The 17468-nt window shown below is 41.4% G+C and overlaps 1 protein-coding gene across 1 annotated transcript in view; it reads right to left on the bottom strand.

Annotated features, from left to right (window-relative positions):
• Positions 1-17468, bottom strand: part of celf5a (cugbp, Elav-like family member 5a) — a 185088-nt gene that overhangs the window by 10460 nt on the left and 157160 nt on the right. The window contains exons 6-7 of the mRNA XM_068319564.1: positions 14384-14530; positions 7438-7594 (exon numbers count right to left, since the gene is read on the bottom strand). Coding sequence (XP_068175665.1) covers positions 7438-7594; positions 14384-14530 — 304 coding nt within the window. The remainder of the gene's footprint in view (positions 1-7437; positions 7595-14383; positions 14531-17468) is intronic.

The following is a 17468-nucleotide window of genomic DNA, read 5'->3' as shown; positions in this document are numbered from 1 at the left end:
CATGAATTTCATTTAGATTTCTGCTAATGATATTTTAAATATGCTGCTCCGAAATATCCCACCAATGACTGTCCATGTAATCTCCATAATATACAATTTCTCCTCTCCTTTCCTTCCTCCTCTCCTCTCTTTGCCTCTACATTTAAAGTCATGAAGAGGCTGACATTCAGGCAGGCAACTGCATTGACCAGGGGAATTACCCTGGTCCAGTGAGAGCTGTTGTATCTTTTGCACTGGTTTCCCTTTTTTTGAAGCCTCCCCACGATTGCTTGTTTCCTGCGGAGCTGTGATGAATTGGACTGCAGCTTCAGCCCATTCTCCTACCAGGACCCAAGAGACCGCCGCTTCTATTCTGAGGGCTCAAGACAGCTAGTCTGCTCGGGCCACACGCACTCTACTGTACCACCAGATAATGTACCCTCTCCATCATCAGGCAAATTCATTTTCCAAGCCTTAGTGGTGCTGTGGGAGTTTACGTCTATGTATGGGCAGTTGTAGCATTAGTAGGAGCAGTAGAAGGTGGTGTGGACCTTTTACATGCAATTACAGGAGCTCTAAGGTCAGCAGTTGCACATGACATCTCCTTTTAAAGGAGAACTTGTGATAGCAGTAACAGACTGGGGCCACAGAGTCCAGTCAGGTTAAGTGGAATAAATAGAGGATCTCTGTTGTCATGGTGGCACCCTGAAACATACAGTAACTCAAATGACTCAGCATACTGGATCACAAAAAAAAGGGTTGATATAAGGAGAAGACAGTAAGCAACCTGATAAGTAAAGCAATGACTGCATGTAGCAAAGCCATCAATTTTTCTTTTTGCATCCTCACTGTCACAATGGACCGATATCCAACTCGAGCAGACCTTGAGAATGTTCCTGGTTGAAATGGGGACGTATATCCGACAATCCTGAACAAGTAGATAACAAGACATTTTCATTTTATACCTCAGTGGAGAGATAGCTTGTGCATTGTGGGAAATCGTATTCATAGCTTGTTTACAATGCACACAGCAGAATGGGAAAACACATGTGGTGGTCGGTGGGAGCCGCGTGTGTCACGTTCTTCACTCTGGAATTGGTGAATGCAAAGCCTATTACACATTCTATACCACTAGCTCTTAACTATATATTCACATCTCTTATGGCTGCAAAAAATATGTCTGCAGTGCTTAACAGTATGTATGGATGTACATGTGCATGCCACGGACAGCATATATTATATATGGGAGCAGAATTCATATTCATAGTCTTGCAGGCTATTTCTTAGAGTTGAAAAATGTTGATTGTGTTCTTAAATTGATTGCTTCATGAAATACATCTTCAGATGCGTCACAAGTCTTTATTATGTTAATTATACATTCAGCCAAGGAGAAGCGCTTCACCCATGCTGGAGAGCACAGTCATTACCAGCACAAGGACTGTCTTTCGCTGGAGCAAGCAATAAGCACTCAAAACAGATGCTTTCATCTAACTGATTAAAATGTGATGCATTTACACTCATGGGAAAATGTCTGTCTGGTGTGACTAACATATCTAAATATGGGACGGGTACTCTTTCACAAGCCAGTTGAAACACCAAGATGTGAATTTGAATACCACCTCTTAGATTGCTTGTAAATATTTGTAAAGCAAGTAGACTGTGAATGTACTTCCAATACCTTATAAATATTTAACTGTGCATTGACATACAAAGTTAAATGTTACAGGGACACTTCTTCCGCATCAGATAATGGGTGATTTTTACTAATAATGTCATTTATATGTTGGTGGGATTTTATAACTTAACTTAAAGACCCTGCACATGTTCTGTAGTAGCTTTACTATTCTATTGTAACACACGTTTGTTGTGTGTGTTCTGTTTTTGTCAGTCATTTTATTTTGGTTTGTACAATGCCATCTGCTGGAGGGTAGTTTTGTGTCTGCGCTCTACACCCTGTTCAGACCATGGTGTGAATTCAGCAGTGATTTAAGTAATTAATTGTCTGCTGTTTGTTATCTATGTTTGGTAATGTGAATATGTTTGTAACCCGTCACTCTATACATCCATCTAACAGAACTTGCTGAAGGCTTAAGTGGAAGATAAATCTCAATAAGTGAGTTAAGCAAATAACAGTAGATGAAGCCCTTAAATCACACACTCCATGATGATTTGTAAAGAAAACGCTCAAACAAAGTTGGCATTAAACTTGATTATTGACCAGTTCGTCTACTGAAGAGCTCACACTTATGGGAGTGACAAAGGATAGCTCACTGTCAATCACGAACCTCCTAATCATCACCTCCACCAGTCGGGTCTGAAGACTGGAGATTTTAGGAGAGTTAAGAGAGAGTCAAGCCACAGTCTATAAAGCAGTGTCCTTAATTGTGATCCACCTACAGTTGTCACCTCGGCCTATCTGATAATGGAAGATAGAACTTAGACCTACAGGCACAGACAAGGCCACTATCTGCTTTTACCTTAAATGATGAAGACGAACCACTGGACATCCAAACTACGATCCCTCCACCCTGGAGACTGCACCACCCAAATACAGGATAAAACTTTCCTTGTTATGCTCATCAAACGGAAATGGTGTGATGAAATAATGGACAAAATGGGTAAAAGACACCAGCCTCACAGCCTTGAATTCTGTACACAAACATGTAATTACAGTATATATAAATTCCCTATGATAATAAAAACAAGTATAATAGCCGATATGGTTGCATAAAAATGTTAAAGATTACCATAAAACACATCCACTAAATCCAACCTTCCATAAAGCAAAGCCCATGGAGTCTGCTCTCCTCTAGAGGTGGGTGTACATACGATGGACCAATCATGCAGATGTGCATGACAGTCAGATCCTCCAGCCGACCGGCCTTGCGCGAGGCTCGGTTTTGCTTACACAAATCAGATTTGGTCTTAAAGAGAGTGATGGCCTTGCTGTTTGAAGGTACTTACATGCAACAGGAACAAGGATACCGCTGGCTGCCACGGAGCTGCTGCACTGTCGCTCTGGGGATTTGTTATGATTCTGATGCAATAGACCTGATTTAAACTGAAAGAGGGAAATTGCATCTGTGGGACATCGGCGCCCTGTGCAACTGGACATGTTTGCCCTTGAACATAAATTATTACCTCAGCCAAGAAGGTTGTTTTTTTTTTGTGTGTCTATTTTTTCCGCTGGCATTTGTTTGTCTATCTCTTTTAAAGATTGCTGAAAAAGTTCTGAATGGATTTTGATGACTTTTTGGAGGAGGGAGGACATGATCCTGAAAACAATCAACTAAATTTGCTTATTTCCATTGCATGGTACCGGCTTTACTCGATTTGGCTCGACTCCCTTTATGTTCAGCCTTTACAGGAGACGTACCTAATAATACTTTGTTAATACCACCTCTGTTGCAGTTCCAAGAAGGTCACGTGAAATAATCCACATCACTGATTGGTCAAGATCAAAAGACTGCACTAAAGATTACAACTGGCATTGTGCTCATGTTCTCTGACTACATACCATTCTGTAATGAAAAATGACCTGCACAAAAATACTGACAAGTGGAGACAAGAACCGCCAGTATTTCACAATGGAAATAGTTTTCCTTAAACTTGTTGGGATGATTGCATATATCAATATTGCACAGCTCAATATTTTAAGTTGAGCTTAATATAATTTTTTTAACCAGTAGGGATGGACTTCTATTGAATCAGTATCACAAAACGCAAAAACTAACCTATTTATTACTCTCACTGTTGAGAGTAAAACTAACTGTAGGACATTGGATGTGCATCATCACAGGAAACCTTCATCTTATTTGATTTCATGTCAGTGAACACAGCAGCTGTGAAGGTGTTGGACATTGGTGGAGGTCTGCCTAAACTTCCAACAGCTCTGAATTTTGTTTAAACTGACCTGTCTGTTTGAATCTTCGTCTGGTTACCCACAATGTGGACTTCCTTGATGGATTGGACTGATTCTCTCTCTCTCTCTCTCTCTTGCTTTCTTTTAAGTAATAATTTAGACTAATTGAACTTTCTGCATCTGATTTTTTCCTGGGTTGTGCTTTTGGGTTCAGATCTGCCAGCAGTCGTTACAACTGAGCATCCTTCTAGTTGCAGTTTGAGATGCAGAGGTCACACCATCAGTTGAGTCGTGCTGGCATTCATTTCCCTGGCTGTTTCATCTGGCTCTGAACACACTGCTGACGTGTGTCTTGGTGCAGCAAGGCTGGATTTGATTTTCCACTCATCAAAGTACGCCTCTGGTACTCATGCATTTCTGTTTTTGTATTTCAGTTGGAGAAATGGAACTTCTAATCTTATTTGCCTTTTGAATTTGTTTGTGTTCGAATTGGCCATTAGATATAAAATGTCTGTATATCATGTATATGTGCTTTGGAGGGCAGCATCTTGAGAGAGATGACTATTTCAGCTTATTACTTTTATGTTGTTTATCACCATGGAAATGTTCTACTTTAATTGTTTGCCCATGCTCGAATTCTGTGGAGGTTTTGTGTGGCATTCAAGCTGCCTGTGAGTGGGTTGTCTTTGGCTGAGGAGCATCTTCATTATATTTTATATAATACACACTTTGGCATGTACATATTGAGTGCAAAGCAGCGCCTTGCAAGAGAACACTGGAGTTCTTTGATTGCACACTACCCACATCCTCAAGGAACATCGTTGACATAAAGCGTACCTCACAACATATACCCAGCAGGAGTCACAATTTTTCTTTCCTCCCCTCCCTCACCCTCTTTTGTCTCCCCGTCTTTCTCTTCCTGTCACCTTAGCTCTGCATCTCCCTCCCTTGTTTTGTTTAACTTTTATTTGTTCTGCGGTGCTCAGGGAGCAGCACCTGGTAAACATTATTTTCAAAAAGCATCATCATGCATCATTGTAAGGATACATGCTCTAATCAGCTGAGCCATCTGGCAAATGGCTTATGCACCATCAAGCTTAAATGCTTTGCATCTGTTTATCAAATGAATGTCTCATTGTTTTCAGCGTAACACGCTTAACCTCTCAGCCTCTCTGTACATCGACTCGCTGTCATAAACAAGTTTTTTTTTTTTTTACTTTGTTGCAGAGGTTATACTGATCATCTCAATAAAAAAATAATGTTACGCATTTACACTGAGTTTGTCAACTAGACCACTATTTGTGCTTTATTTTAAAGCAGAGCACTGTCATTCAGATTTGGCAGTCTAGTACAGTGACATTAACTGTTTTCGCTTTTATATATTTTTTATGTGCATTTGACACAGCTGGTAAATGCTAGAATTTATAGATCCTCCTGGATCTCTAATATGGTTGAAAGTATTTAATGTATAAATTACCTCTTTGTCATGCACAGATGCTTATGCTAGACCCTAAAAACAGAGTTTTTTATGTTAAAATGAATTATTTCACTGACGTGGAAGCAATCCTACAGCCTCTCAGTGGTGTCTGAGTGTCTTGGCCTAGTTATACAGACAGCCTTGCCAGAAATGTTATGTATTCCTTCAATAAACTCTAAATAACTCATAGTCACAAGTGTGGATAGGGAGGGAGGAAATAGCTGTGTACACCAAAGCAACAAGCTAGTATACCGCTCCTGCAGCTGCTGGCAGTCATAATCAAATTAATGAATGAAAAAAAGGGGAATAAAGCATTTCATATTTATGGAAGTACTTGAAAATTCACGAAAGCCCGAACATATAATAATTAGATTACATGCAATAATAAAAGGTAATCAGTTGACTGTGGCTTAAACAGAAGCATGTCCGAAAGTAGATAAATGGCACCACTTCACACGTATCTGATTCATAGACTTAGAGGCATTCGTTTCTCTTCCTTTCACTAAAATCTGTCCCCGTATCAGAGGCACAGACATATTTTCTTCCTGCCAAAACCAAGTTGTCAGGTCCTGGCAATGTCAACTGCTACAAAATTGCATTCACAGCAATGCTCTTGTTTTTCTTTAAAGAATATCTAACAAAATTCTTTAGGATGTTGTTTAAAGCAAGGTGTAGTACAAACAATACAATCACACACACTCTCAGATACATCTACACCCACCGACACATGGATACACACTATCTTTGCGGTACATTTCCACTACCTTCGCCTTCATGAGTGCTATTGTGTTACTGTTATATGAGGCTTCTCAGCAAGACCGAGCTCCACTTTTAATCACTGTCTCTGATTGATTACGGTCACACAAAAGTGCACACTTCGCACAAGAATATCAACCTGAATATTTGACAAATGGGCCTCGAAACTAGATATATTGCCTGACGGTGAAAATTATTGCAGATATACTGTAAACACATGTGTTTGCTGCCATGTTCCATCATCTGTCTGTGTGCAGAGTGTATATTTGGTTTGATGTGGAGATGTGAGTGATTAATAGGGGTCCTGCAGCATTGATTTCCTCATCTAGTTCGCTGCCTGTCCTGTTAATTTGAATCTGACTGACTATAATGTGAATTGCTGTAAGTGAAGTTAAACCCAAGAGAGCTTAAGTAAAACCTTTGTTCTTGCCTGTGGATAAAGAAGTAAAGAGAATAACAAGCAAGAGAACCTTTTTTCTCCAGTTGCAGAATAAAATTTTATATAGTGCGGCAGGTTTGTGGTAAGATGATAAGGTGTTCTGGTGGCTGTAAAGAAAATCTGGACCGGGCCTCATCGATGGAAGCTCTCTCTATCATACTTATTGGTTTAAAGTTAGCAAAGTCATCACCTTAAAAAACTCAATACTGCAGTGTTGACAAAGTAGGTGAGCAAGGCACAACAAAGACTTGGATGCTGTATTATTTATTTCGGCTCATCCCTTTGTTGAGCGGAGAATGTTGAAGTTTCCTCTGTCTCAGGAAAATGAAGCACTGCTGAATAAGCAAATGTTATGCAGTCGGCAGGTATTTCAAAGTCCTTCCCTTTCCTCTGTAATGTATCTGCATAGAAGGTGTTTGTCATGGAAAACAAAACCCACTGCATGCAGATCAGGCACAAGTGCTTCAAAGCACAAGGTCAAAATGCTACAGGGAAATTAGCCTCTTATCTGTAAACTTACTTATTGATATTCCTTCGTCTGCTGCTACTATCCTCAAATATCTTCTGCACTCACAAACAACATAAAGATGCAAATCCTATTGAATGCATTTTTCATATTAGTCTCTCTGTCTCTTTCTTTCTCTCTCTGCAGTGGAATAATTTTGGATTACCAGTAAGCAGGCACCCTTTCTTCTGGCCTTGCTGTTGCTCTAGTTTATTTATTCTCATGCTTCAAAAACAGACACACACACACACACACACACACACACACACACACACACACACACACACACACACACACACACACACACACACACACACACACACACACACACACACACCCATGTAGACACAGACACACACCAGACACACGCGCACACGCACGCACGCACAAGAGGAAAGGGTATGAAACTGAGTGCTCACCCAGGGTTTGATGAAACTCACCCGACACCGGGGTCATAGGGGTGGGTGGGAGGCTGTTGATGTTGAGCGCCCCCATCTGGTGGATCTGTGTGGTGGGGAAAGCCACGCTGGGCGTCAGGTAACCTCCGTGGCTTGCTGCCATAATGGCTGCCTGCTGCTGCATGAGCTAAAGAAGAGGGACACCGAGAAATGGGTGGAGGACAGAAGCGTTGGGTGGGGTTCGAGGGAGAATGTAGGGGGAGAGTGGGGTGCGAGAGAGGTGAGGGGAGGACAGATGGTAATGAAAAATATAGTAGCGAAGGAGTCAGACAGAGATGGGAGAAGGGGAGCAAAAGAGCGAGAAACATAGCAAGGGTAGAACAGAGGGAGGGATGTATGTTGAGGTTGATGGATGGATAGTGCAAGAGAAGTACAGAGAAAGTAGAGCGGAATAAAAGAAAGGGAGAAAAAAAAGAAGCCTGTCAACCTATGTTTAGTGAATCCGTCTATCCTCCCAGCAGGAAGCCTGTCACCAGCTGCAGAAACGATTTAATAGCTGTCTGTTGGGCTCATACAAATCAAGGCATTGACATGTGCACATTATCTCTGCACTCAGGGAACAGGCAAAGTTTGCAGAACTGTTGTGATTCTTTTTTTTTTTTTTCCTTGCAATTGTCAAACTTCACAATGCTCTGTTTGGCTGTATGGAAATCTTGCAGATGCTAACAATGTCTTGTGTTTTTCCCTTGACTCATCTCTAGTCTTTCTGATGCTTTCATATTGATTAGTAGCTTCATACCAAAATACCAAAATTTGCTTTATATTTCAGTTACAAACCAACCTGCCTGTTCCTGAGTTTGTCTTGCACAAAATACACTTTACAATTAGAGTAGATTGATCACATTCGGGTTCAAGTCCCGCTCTGTGCGGCGTTTGCATGTTCTCCCCGTGTCTGCGTGGGTTGTCTCCGGGTTCTCCGGCTTCCTCCCACCTCCAAAAGCATGCGCTTCAGGTTGATTGGCCGGTCCCAAATTGCCCGTAGGAGTGAGTGTGTGTGTGTGTGTGTGTGCATGGTTGTCTGTCTTTGTGTGTGGCTCCGCGGTGCACTGGCGTCGTGCCCGGAGTGTCCCCCGCCTCACGCCCTACGAGATAGGCTCCAGCTCCCTGTGACCCGCTATGGGGGATTAAGCGGCAGAAAATGAATGAATGATCACACAGAGACACTTCTGTCAAACTGCACTGATGGGAGAAGTGCGTTTAGTTTCCAAGTGTCACTGAATTCAAAACCGGGATGACCGCGATGCAGTTTTACAACAGATATAGCTGTATCCATACTATGTCTGTGATTAAGTATGTTGACAGTTGATTATCACCCAGGGGACAAACCCTCAAAGGCCACTGACTTTGCATTTCTACTTAGCATGAGCTGCATAAGGAGATCTGAATCTACTTCCCATCAAATTCATCTAAGCAGTGTTTATTAATATGCAAAGGACATGCGTGCATCGTAGCCCAGCACTGCTCTCACACGGCACTACACACACACGCAAACAATTGCACACACACCATGCAAAAAGAACGATAGAGACATTTTTTTTCACTGGTCTCTGTGAATTCCCCATGTCAAATTCCAAACTTAGAAAAAAAAAATCTATTGGTGTACGTAAATTTAGCTCATGAATCAGTAGCTTCATCTGATATCAACTATCTTGTCCGTGTCTATGCAGTCACACAGACTTAAGGCCCGCAGGAGTACAAAGGCATTGCTGGAGAAAACTCACTCCTGTTTCTGTCTATTTAATACTGCTTAGCTGCTATTTGTCAGCAGAGCTGCTGATGGCCACGGCCACAGAATGACTCGTATAAGTGGGAATCAAACTCCTCTGCCACTGGCACTAATGCTAATGACATTGTTGTGAGACGGTGGAGTATGGAATGCCACTTGCCTGCATTTGCATTTGGACCCTGCGACGGAAAAGCCAATTATTTTCCCTCAGTGCCCCTGTCAGGTAACCTGAAAGAGGCTGTCCTGCTGTAGAATGCCCAGTGCTGGCATCTCATCCATTAGCCACATGTCTCACTCCCGCTATCTATTAACGCCTTTTGTCATTTGCATAATTCCAAAGTGACAAATGGGGATCATCCAATCCTTTCCAAATAAGATGAATTGAGCCTTTAAGAGGGCATAGCTGGAAAAGGAGGCAGGGGAACAAGAAACCTAACAAAAGCAATGACATGAAACAAGAGGATCTAGGGTTCTTTTGCTTTGGCACCGGTGTGATTGCTCCCCTCATTAGGATGTGAATAAGGTTGGACATCAAGATAAAGGGTCTGACTGGGTTGGTATAACAGAGTAAACATAGTCACACATGGATTATTTATTTATTTTCCTGTCTTGCTTCTGGTTCTGCTTGCTTTCAGAAATGACAAGTCACGCATTAACTGACGTTTCATTCCGAATTAAAATACAACATCAGGATTGTAATTATGTAAGACGGCAATTAATCCAAATGGACTCTCTTTAAAAACGAAGAGCCAAAAGCATAGAGGTTATGTTGACAGGACATTTTACTTTTAGCATGCTTTTATCTTAATTTTCCATTTCAAAAGCATTTATTCAAGTCACAGTCACAACGTTTATTTATTCACTACCCCATAGTTAGCAAATGTCTCTGCTGAAGAATGAGCAGAACTGAGTCTTCATCATCACAGACACAACCTTTTCTGTTCGCTCTTGAAAAGAAAGAAGAAAAGGCAGTCAGAAACAAGAAGGACAAAAGAGAAGCGTGCTAGATGAAAGGGAGCATAGAAAGTTGCCTGGGCTCCAGCAGCATTCATTTAGTGTCAGACATCTGCTTTTTTATTGCAACCTGATGGCATTGCTCTCCCCTGGTGCCAGCAGGCAATCACCTCTTTATCACATGGCAATTATCTCAGTAGCACTGCTCTGTGACTCGCTGACTCTCAGCACTGTCACATGTGACCCCTTATAGCCCAGCCAGCCAAGGCTGGAGGGAGGGAGAGAGAGAGATTCAAAAAGGGGCTTGAGAGAGCGAGGGTGGCATAGGTTAAAAAAAATGACAGAGTTAGGGAGCGTGTGTGTCAATAAGGTGAAGTAGACGACCAAAGACACCTGCTCAAGGGTGTCATTTGTGTTGCTGTGTCTCCACAAATAATATTTTAATATGTTTTGTGTTAAGTGCATGTGTGTGTGTGTGTGTGTAGTGCTCACGGGTATAATGCATCTAAACCAGGTTACAGTCATCTGCGTGTGCGTCTGTATATGAATGAAGGCAGTTCACAGCACCGTCAAATGATGCAGTAATCGGTAGCCATCACTTCTCATGTGCGCTGTGTTGCATAAGGCTTCATTTGAATGGATTCCCTCCAACAGGGGGAGATGTTTCCTAATGTGAGTTCACAGCCATCATCCTCCCCCTCATCCACCCACAAATTAGTCACTATTAGCAAGTTTAGTATTAGCACCAAACATTTTCTCTCCTCTCATGTATATCTCACTCTTGGTTTGATACAGTTTTTGGGGAGGAAAGAGGAACGCTGTGTGTCAGCGGAGCCTTTAAATTTAAAACTTGCTTTCTGTCCTCCGACACTGCGCCGTCCTGATGACACTAAAGGGATGTATCCGAGGGTGGAAGAAAAAAAAAGTGACTCGAATCAAATCTAATTGTGTATAAATAAATAATAGCAATAAAACTCACTGAGCGATTCATGAGAGAACTATTATCGCTCACGACTAACGCTGAAATGAAACACGGGCCCTAGCTTCACCATGGCTTATGTTTTATGAAATCACCTTTTCGCAAATAGGATGTCTCCTGTCAGAGCACACCAGTGTCCGTGTCTATCATGTGAATGGCACATTTCTCATTTTTGGCATATGTTGTCAGTGTTGTACCCCTCCAATTTGTGTTCTGGGCCCCCTCCTTCTCCTGGTTTGACTAAAATCCAATTTACTGGCTGTCAGTTCAACTCTATAATCCTATCCACTGCTATAGTGCAGAGGTAGCTCTTTGAATTTACCATTTACTGTACTCCCTGGTTATAGCTATATATAACATCTCTCCCTATGTCTATGTTCTATACTGTGCCACCTCCTCTTGGCCAGTGTATATGGAGAGTGGGCGAACATGTGTGTTTCTTTGTAGATAAAGTCCTTTTTCTGTCACTGCAGGTTTTTCGTCACGGGGGAATATGTGTCGTTTATCTTGCTGTATAGAAACATTCTTCATATCACTTCAATGCATTCTCTGCGGCTACCAGGGAACACAAAGTGTTCACACATGTGTATGCAATGAGCACCAAAGGCAGTAATTTGACTTTAACTACTGCACAAGCTGGACACCCACCGAAAAGATAACTAATATTTTTTTTCCTCCACATTATTACAGACCTAGCTGCTTCTGACCCAGTAATTGCATTCATTAAATAAATCTTTTAACATGATATGAAAACAAGGGCTGTGCTGATAATTCCTTGCTGCCTCTTCTGCACTCATTACTTATCTAAAGGAAAGGCACGTTTATCACAAAGGTCTGCCTCGCCTCAGAGTTTCTCCACCAACTTGCTGTGTGTGGTTAAATTCATTATATGCAGCTACATGGCATCTGCACTGTGTGATTTATCATACCAATACAAGGAGAATTTCACCTTCACTTGCATCATTCATGCCATATAATCTTAGAGTCGAGATGCGTACAATTTCTACTTTACATTTGATGGTAATTGATTCTCTCTAATGCTGAAGTATCCCCCGTGCCCTTGTTTCTTTCGTTCGGACCTCAATTTCCAAACGTCATCCTGCTCTTTGCCCTATTGTATGTATATATGAGAGAGAGGAGAGGGAGCGAGAAAAAGAAAGAGCATTCGTTGCGCTGTGCATATGAGTGTGTACGCTCTAGTATGAGTCCGTATGAGTCGACACGGGTCTCTGACACAGTAAATAAGAGTCATGGCCAACCTGAGCAGGGCACAATAGTCTCCCAGCAGACCGCCACTGCCTCCACCACCTCTTAAACATTTGCATTTCTCCACATTTCCCGCGAAAGGGCTGCATTTCATGAATGGTAATGAAGGTAGGAGTTTTACTGGAGAGAGCACAAGAGATGGCCTCGCAATTACTCTGGGATGGTCAATTTGCACATTTCACACTCGGTCCTATAAATGTGATGTGAAAATGTGGGAAATGTATAAGCCCCCCAAGACCTGGCTAATGTCAACAATTAATCCTGTCATTTAGCAACAGCTGAGAAACCAGTGCATGAAAAATGAATTTGTGTTTTTTCCTCTGTAAATAAAAACACTGGATGTTTGCATATTTGTACAAAATGATGTTGTTACAGTGGCCCAGGTTTTCATCTGCAAAACAAATAGAAAGCTCTTGTTAAATACATTTATCCTGCTTCATGAAAGGCTACGTGCACACACAGGAGGGTCCGCCTCAGAAAAAAAAAAAAAAAAGCTTGCTTGCATGTACGTTGCCGATGAATCCTCATGGACTGTGGCCCCTGAAGTATCTCATGGGGCCACAAGCAGTGACAGTGGGAGGGAGTGGGGAAGGAAAGAGAAGTCATGTGATGGTGGGGAGGAGGCGTGCATGGTCAGGACGCTACAAAGGCTGAACTCATCAAAGAATCACAGTGGGAGGGGGAAGGAGGGCAGGGGGAAGCTGATGAAGGAAATTGAGTACATGAAATAAATAAGGTCTTGTTTACGCAACAACGTTTCAGCTACAATTTTTTTGTTTGCTTTCACGTGGCAACATTTTGTAAATGTTCAGTGTATACAGACATCCAAAAAAAGGTTGAAAACACTCATATTAATTCCAGGTTGTCGTTGGTGGTGTATCCATCAAAACCAACACGACAGAATACAATATGAGCACAACAAAATTTACACTAAAAAAACAATATTTAAAAAAGACTGTAATGCAAACAAAATCAGACAACTGAACATTATTTCTTATTCTTTCTTATTCTATGTGGAAAAAAAAGGTCTGTGCGAAGCTAGCATGTGCGAAGTTGCTTTTGCTGACAAACAGAGACAGTACAGTGACATTTTTAAAAGATTACATTTATAAGTCATGTAAAAAAAATGACCAATTTGTAAAATAGTCCCAAGATGTGTGCATGCAATGGTTGGCATGAATGTCAAGGTTTGGCAGCTGTGATAAAAAGTAGGCGAGGCAGAGGAGGTATTGCAGATGACAGAAAGTCACTCTGCTTACTAGAATTCCAAGAGAACGACAGACGATCTAGAAAAACTGATGTTTATCTGGACCGACTTACAGCCAAAGCTGAAAGGAGAGTTGCACTCGGACCTCATTGGTAAACAGGGAAACAGCATCAATTCTGAAGTTACTGCAAAAACCGAACACTCGCTAAATAATTTTTTTTGCTGATAATAAATAATAAAGAAACATCTTGATTTATTGGATGTTTGCTGCAGCTCTTACACATCCAGTTACATGACCCGTGCACTGATTAAGAGCACCTAATATCAGTCTGGCTGACTTTGCTTTCATCAAAATGCAGTTGACATCTGTTAGAGCCTGCATGAACAAGACTGACAGAGACACCATGAATTGATAAAAACCAGGGGTATTAGCTTGATATTAAGTAAATGTTATATTTTTGTGCCATTGACATAATAGATGTAAAAGAAGTTCTCTTGTTGAATATTTCAAGAGCTCTCTGTAGTGCTAAAGGTAGCAGAGAGTAGGTGTGTAGAATTTTTTATTGGAAAGAGCTTCCTATTGGGAATTAAACATGGAGCTACAAGCACAGGCTTGTAAAATCAAAACACTTACATGAAAAAAATAATTATCTTACTATAATTTCAGATGCTTCAAGGACTTTGTAGAAAAACATGACCAAGAGGTGTCTCGACATTTGTTCACATCTTTTCCTTTGGGTTGCTATGAGTGTGCAGTGTGTCGTTTCGAACTCACCGCATGTGCGTAAGAGCTGTAGGTGCTGAAGGGGAGGGCAATGGCGGGGTTAAAGATGCCGAACTGCCCCACCATCTGCTGCATACGTCTGATGGTGCGCTCTTTGTCTGTGTCTGCAAACTTGACCACCAAGCTGGAAGAAGCGCCCTGGAGGAGTAAAGACAACTTAAATCAGAGGAGAAACAGTATTGATTCTTAACCCTTTAATGCCAGCAATAAGTCAGTCAAAAGCAGGTCAGACTTTTCACACCCTCAAGAGACTGAGTAACTTCAGAAATAAGTTGCATCTACGAATGTTGTCTGTAATGGTTTGTTACAGGCTTTTAAAAGACAACTAACAAAAGGCTTCTAAATAAATACATATGCACAAAGGATGTTATTGCTTATTATCTCTGATTTCATAGTATGCCAGGTTCATTAGCAGCAACAACTGCTGCTAACTAACAAATTTTAGAGCGCTCTCCTCACTGCATGCCAGGTTTTTTCACTCTCAAAGCAACGTGAGTGCATTACTGTTTGTATCTTTGCAGAGAATCATGCCTTCATGTTTTGTAACCAGCTTTCGTAAACATTAGTATTTGGAGAACAAAAATATTCGACCTAGTGTAGTGTGTGAACAGTTACGTGGGCAGATGTGCAGATGGAACCAGCTGTTCCTTCAATGAGAATTTAACATATTGTATGTAGAACGTTCTCGGGGTGAAATAGTCTCACTGTGTGTGACATTAATACTTAAATACTAACCTTGGTGCTGCCCACAGTTAAGGTTAAAGATCTGTAATTTACAACCATCACCATTCCCACTGAGTTTTTAAATCATTGTGAAAGTGTTCTTCAAAGGCAACGTTGTTGTTTTTTCTGGCACTTTCTATCATTGTTCCTTCCATCCCCTGTCTCTTGGCTATCCACCCCCCATCAACACTATAACCTCTTTCTGTAGCCCAATAATGAAACAGCAGGTGTGTGTGCCACACACCCTTCATTAAGAATCTTCAAATGATTTAGCGCTACAGTTGACCTTTTGTGTGCTCCGCCTCTCCTCCCCTCTGTGCCCCCAAACTGGCCAATCGATCCACATAAAAGGCCGAAATATTACTCTGATCTGACAGTGTAGAAAGGTTGGGTGTCAGTCACGATTAGAGGGCCCCTGAGATGGATGCAAGATTGTCAATAATAGTGGCAACTGGTGTACTTCTTGCATTGAAGCTGGGACATTGGGGCATTTAAAAGGCTAAAGGGGTATTTCCTTTTTTGGACTGGACAATGGTGAAACTCAGTAGGAGTTTGAACAGAAAGCTGGTCAGATGGTGATTACAGAATTTTAAAAAAACCTGTTTATTTTCATCTTCAATTAAAGTGATGTGCTGGATCTTTTGATCGAAACATACATTAAATCTTCTCATTTAAACCCTCTCCTCCTGATGGAATCACACTTATGAAACACAGCAGGTGAATAGTTAGCGTCTATAGCCGTCTCTCTGACTGAATGACTGATTGTCCAGTAGGTTGGCTGATCGACTGACTGGCAGGTTAGCCGGTTAAATGGCTGCCTAACTGGTTGACAGGATATTTATCAGACTGTCATGTTGGTTGACAACTGACAGTACTCATTCTGACTGGGTGACTAATTGTTTTCATTCTTACTGTACCACTGTGCCATTCTGCACCACTGGAGCCAAATGGACTGAAAATTGTCTGTGATTCTACCAAAATCAGGATGGCAACAACAGACAGAAGAGCACGACTGTCCTGTTTCCCAATATCAGTTTGTACATCAAGAGTCTCAGTCACTCCAAGGTGAGGTTTGAAGGTTTAGGGTTTGTCTGTTGTGACTGTCCAGCTTTTTTTACTGTCTGCATCATTAACTTTATTATGAGGTTTAACTTTGCAAGAGTCCAGGACAGAGCAGTGCGGGACCAGAATACAGAAGAGATGTGCTAGTATATATTGAATATTTGAACTCTCTCTCACAGTAAAAAGGGTGGTAAAGGTCTATACTCTTGGGTAATGAGAGCTGCATGTTCATGCTCTGCTTCTCAATTTTTTGGGGCAGGTTTAGTTTTATAATCTGAAGATATTAAGTTGGAAGAGTGCAGTGAGCCAGTTTTCCAGTGGACTGCTGTGTGCCTGCTTGAAGAAGAAGGAGAACAAGCATGATGTTTTGCGGTCTGACCTATTTGGTTTAACACGAGTATTCTCGAGTATTCTCTTCTCTTCTCTTTGTATCCTTGCATGTATGTCCCATTCTGCAAGCCCTTTTCAAGGTCTATACATTTAATTTGCCTTCCCACTGGTTCACACCTAAATCATATGGCCTGTTGGCTGTGCAACAGCATCTCACAGGTTTGCCCAGTTAGGCCTGCCAGTTTATCACTGAGGGAGGATGAAGTGTGAGGCAGAACTCTCATTAAATTTTTAAGCTGCATAGCGTAAGTAGGACCCTCCCTTGGATTTCCACCTGCCTGTAGAGCCACTGACGGAAAGGGAGTTGCATTAAAGAGAACAAAGCACCACAAAGATTCATAACAAAAAGTAAAGTCTGGCTCTAAATTGTGTCTTCTTATCACACAGGTTTTTGGTGTCTAATCAAGCTGCAAACGCGACTATGCATTCCACGCTTCTTTAACCTTAAAGGTAAATTTTATTAGTGCAGGATGAACCCAGAAGGTAGACTGCCTTTGTGTTAAGACATGTAGCTCACTTGGTTTCAAGTATCACAAGGTGAAGGTGGTCCAAGTCTTCTGGATTTAGTCCATTATACCACAAAATATTCATTAATTTTTGTTGCCATTAATCTTTGCAACCAGCCTATCCAAGCTGACATTGGTTGAGAGTCAGGGTATCCTTGGATACGAGACCACTTCATCGCAGAGCCACACAGAGCAACAAACAACTAAACACACTCAAACCTACCATTAAAATATACTAAATGACTTAAAATGTTAAATGACGAGGAGGGTCCTCCTACTTAAGTTACATGCACGCAGAACATTGTTAAGGAAGTAGATAACACACGATATTTCACACATCTTTTTGAGTAGAAAACAAGATAACTTCCTGGTTTTCTGACTTGAACCAGTGGTAG

This window comes from Antennarius striatus, chromosome 7, assembly GCF_040054535.1.
Source record: "Antennarius striatus isolate MH-2024 chromosome 7, ASM4005453v1, whole genome shotgun sequence".
Lineage (NCBI taxonomy): Eukaryota > Metazoa > Chordata > Actinopteri > Lophiiformes > Antennariidae > Antennarius > Antennarius striatus.
Note: the sequence above shows the minus strand (reverse complement) of the source record. Positions and strands in the feature narration are given on the sequence as shown.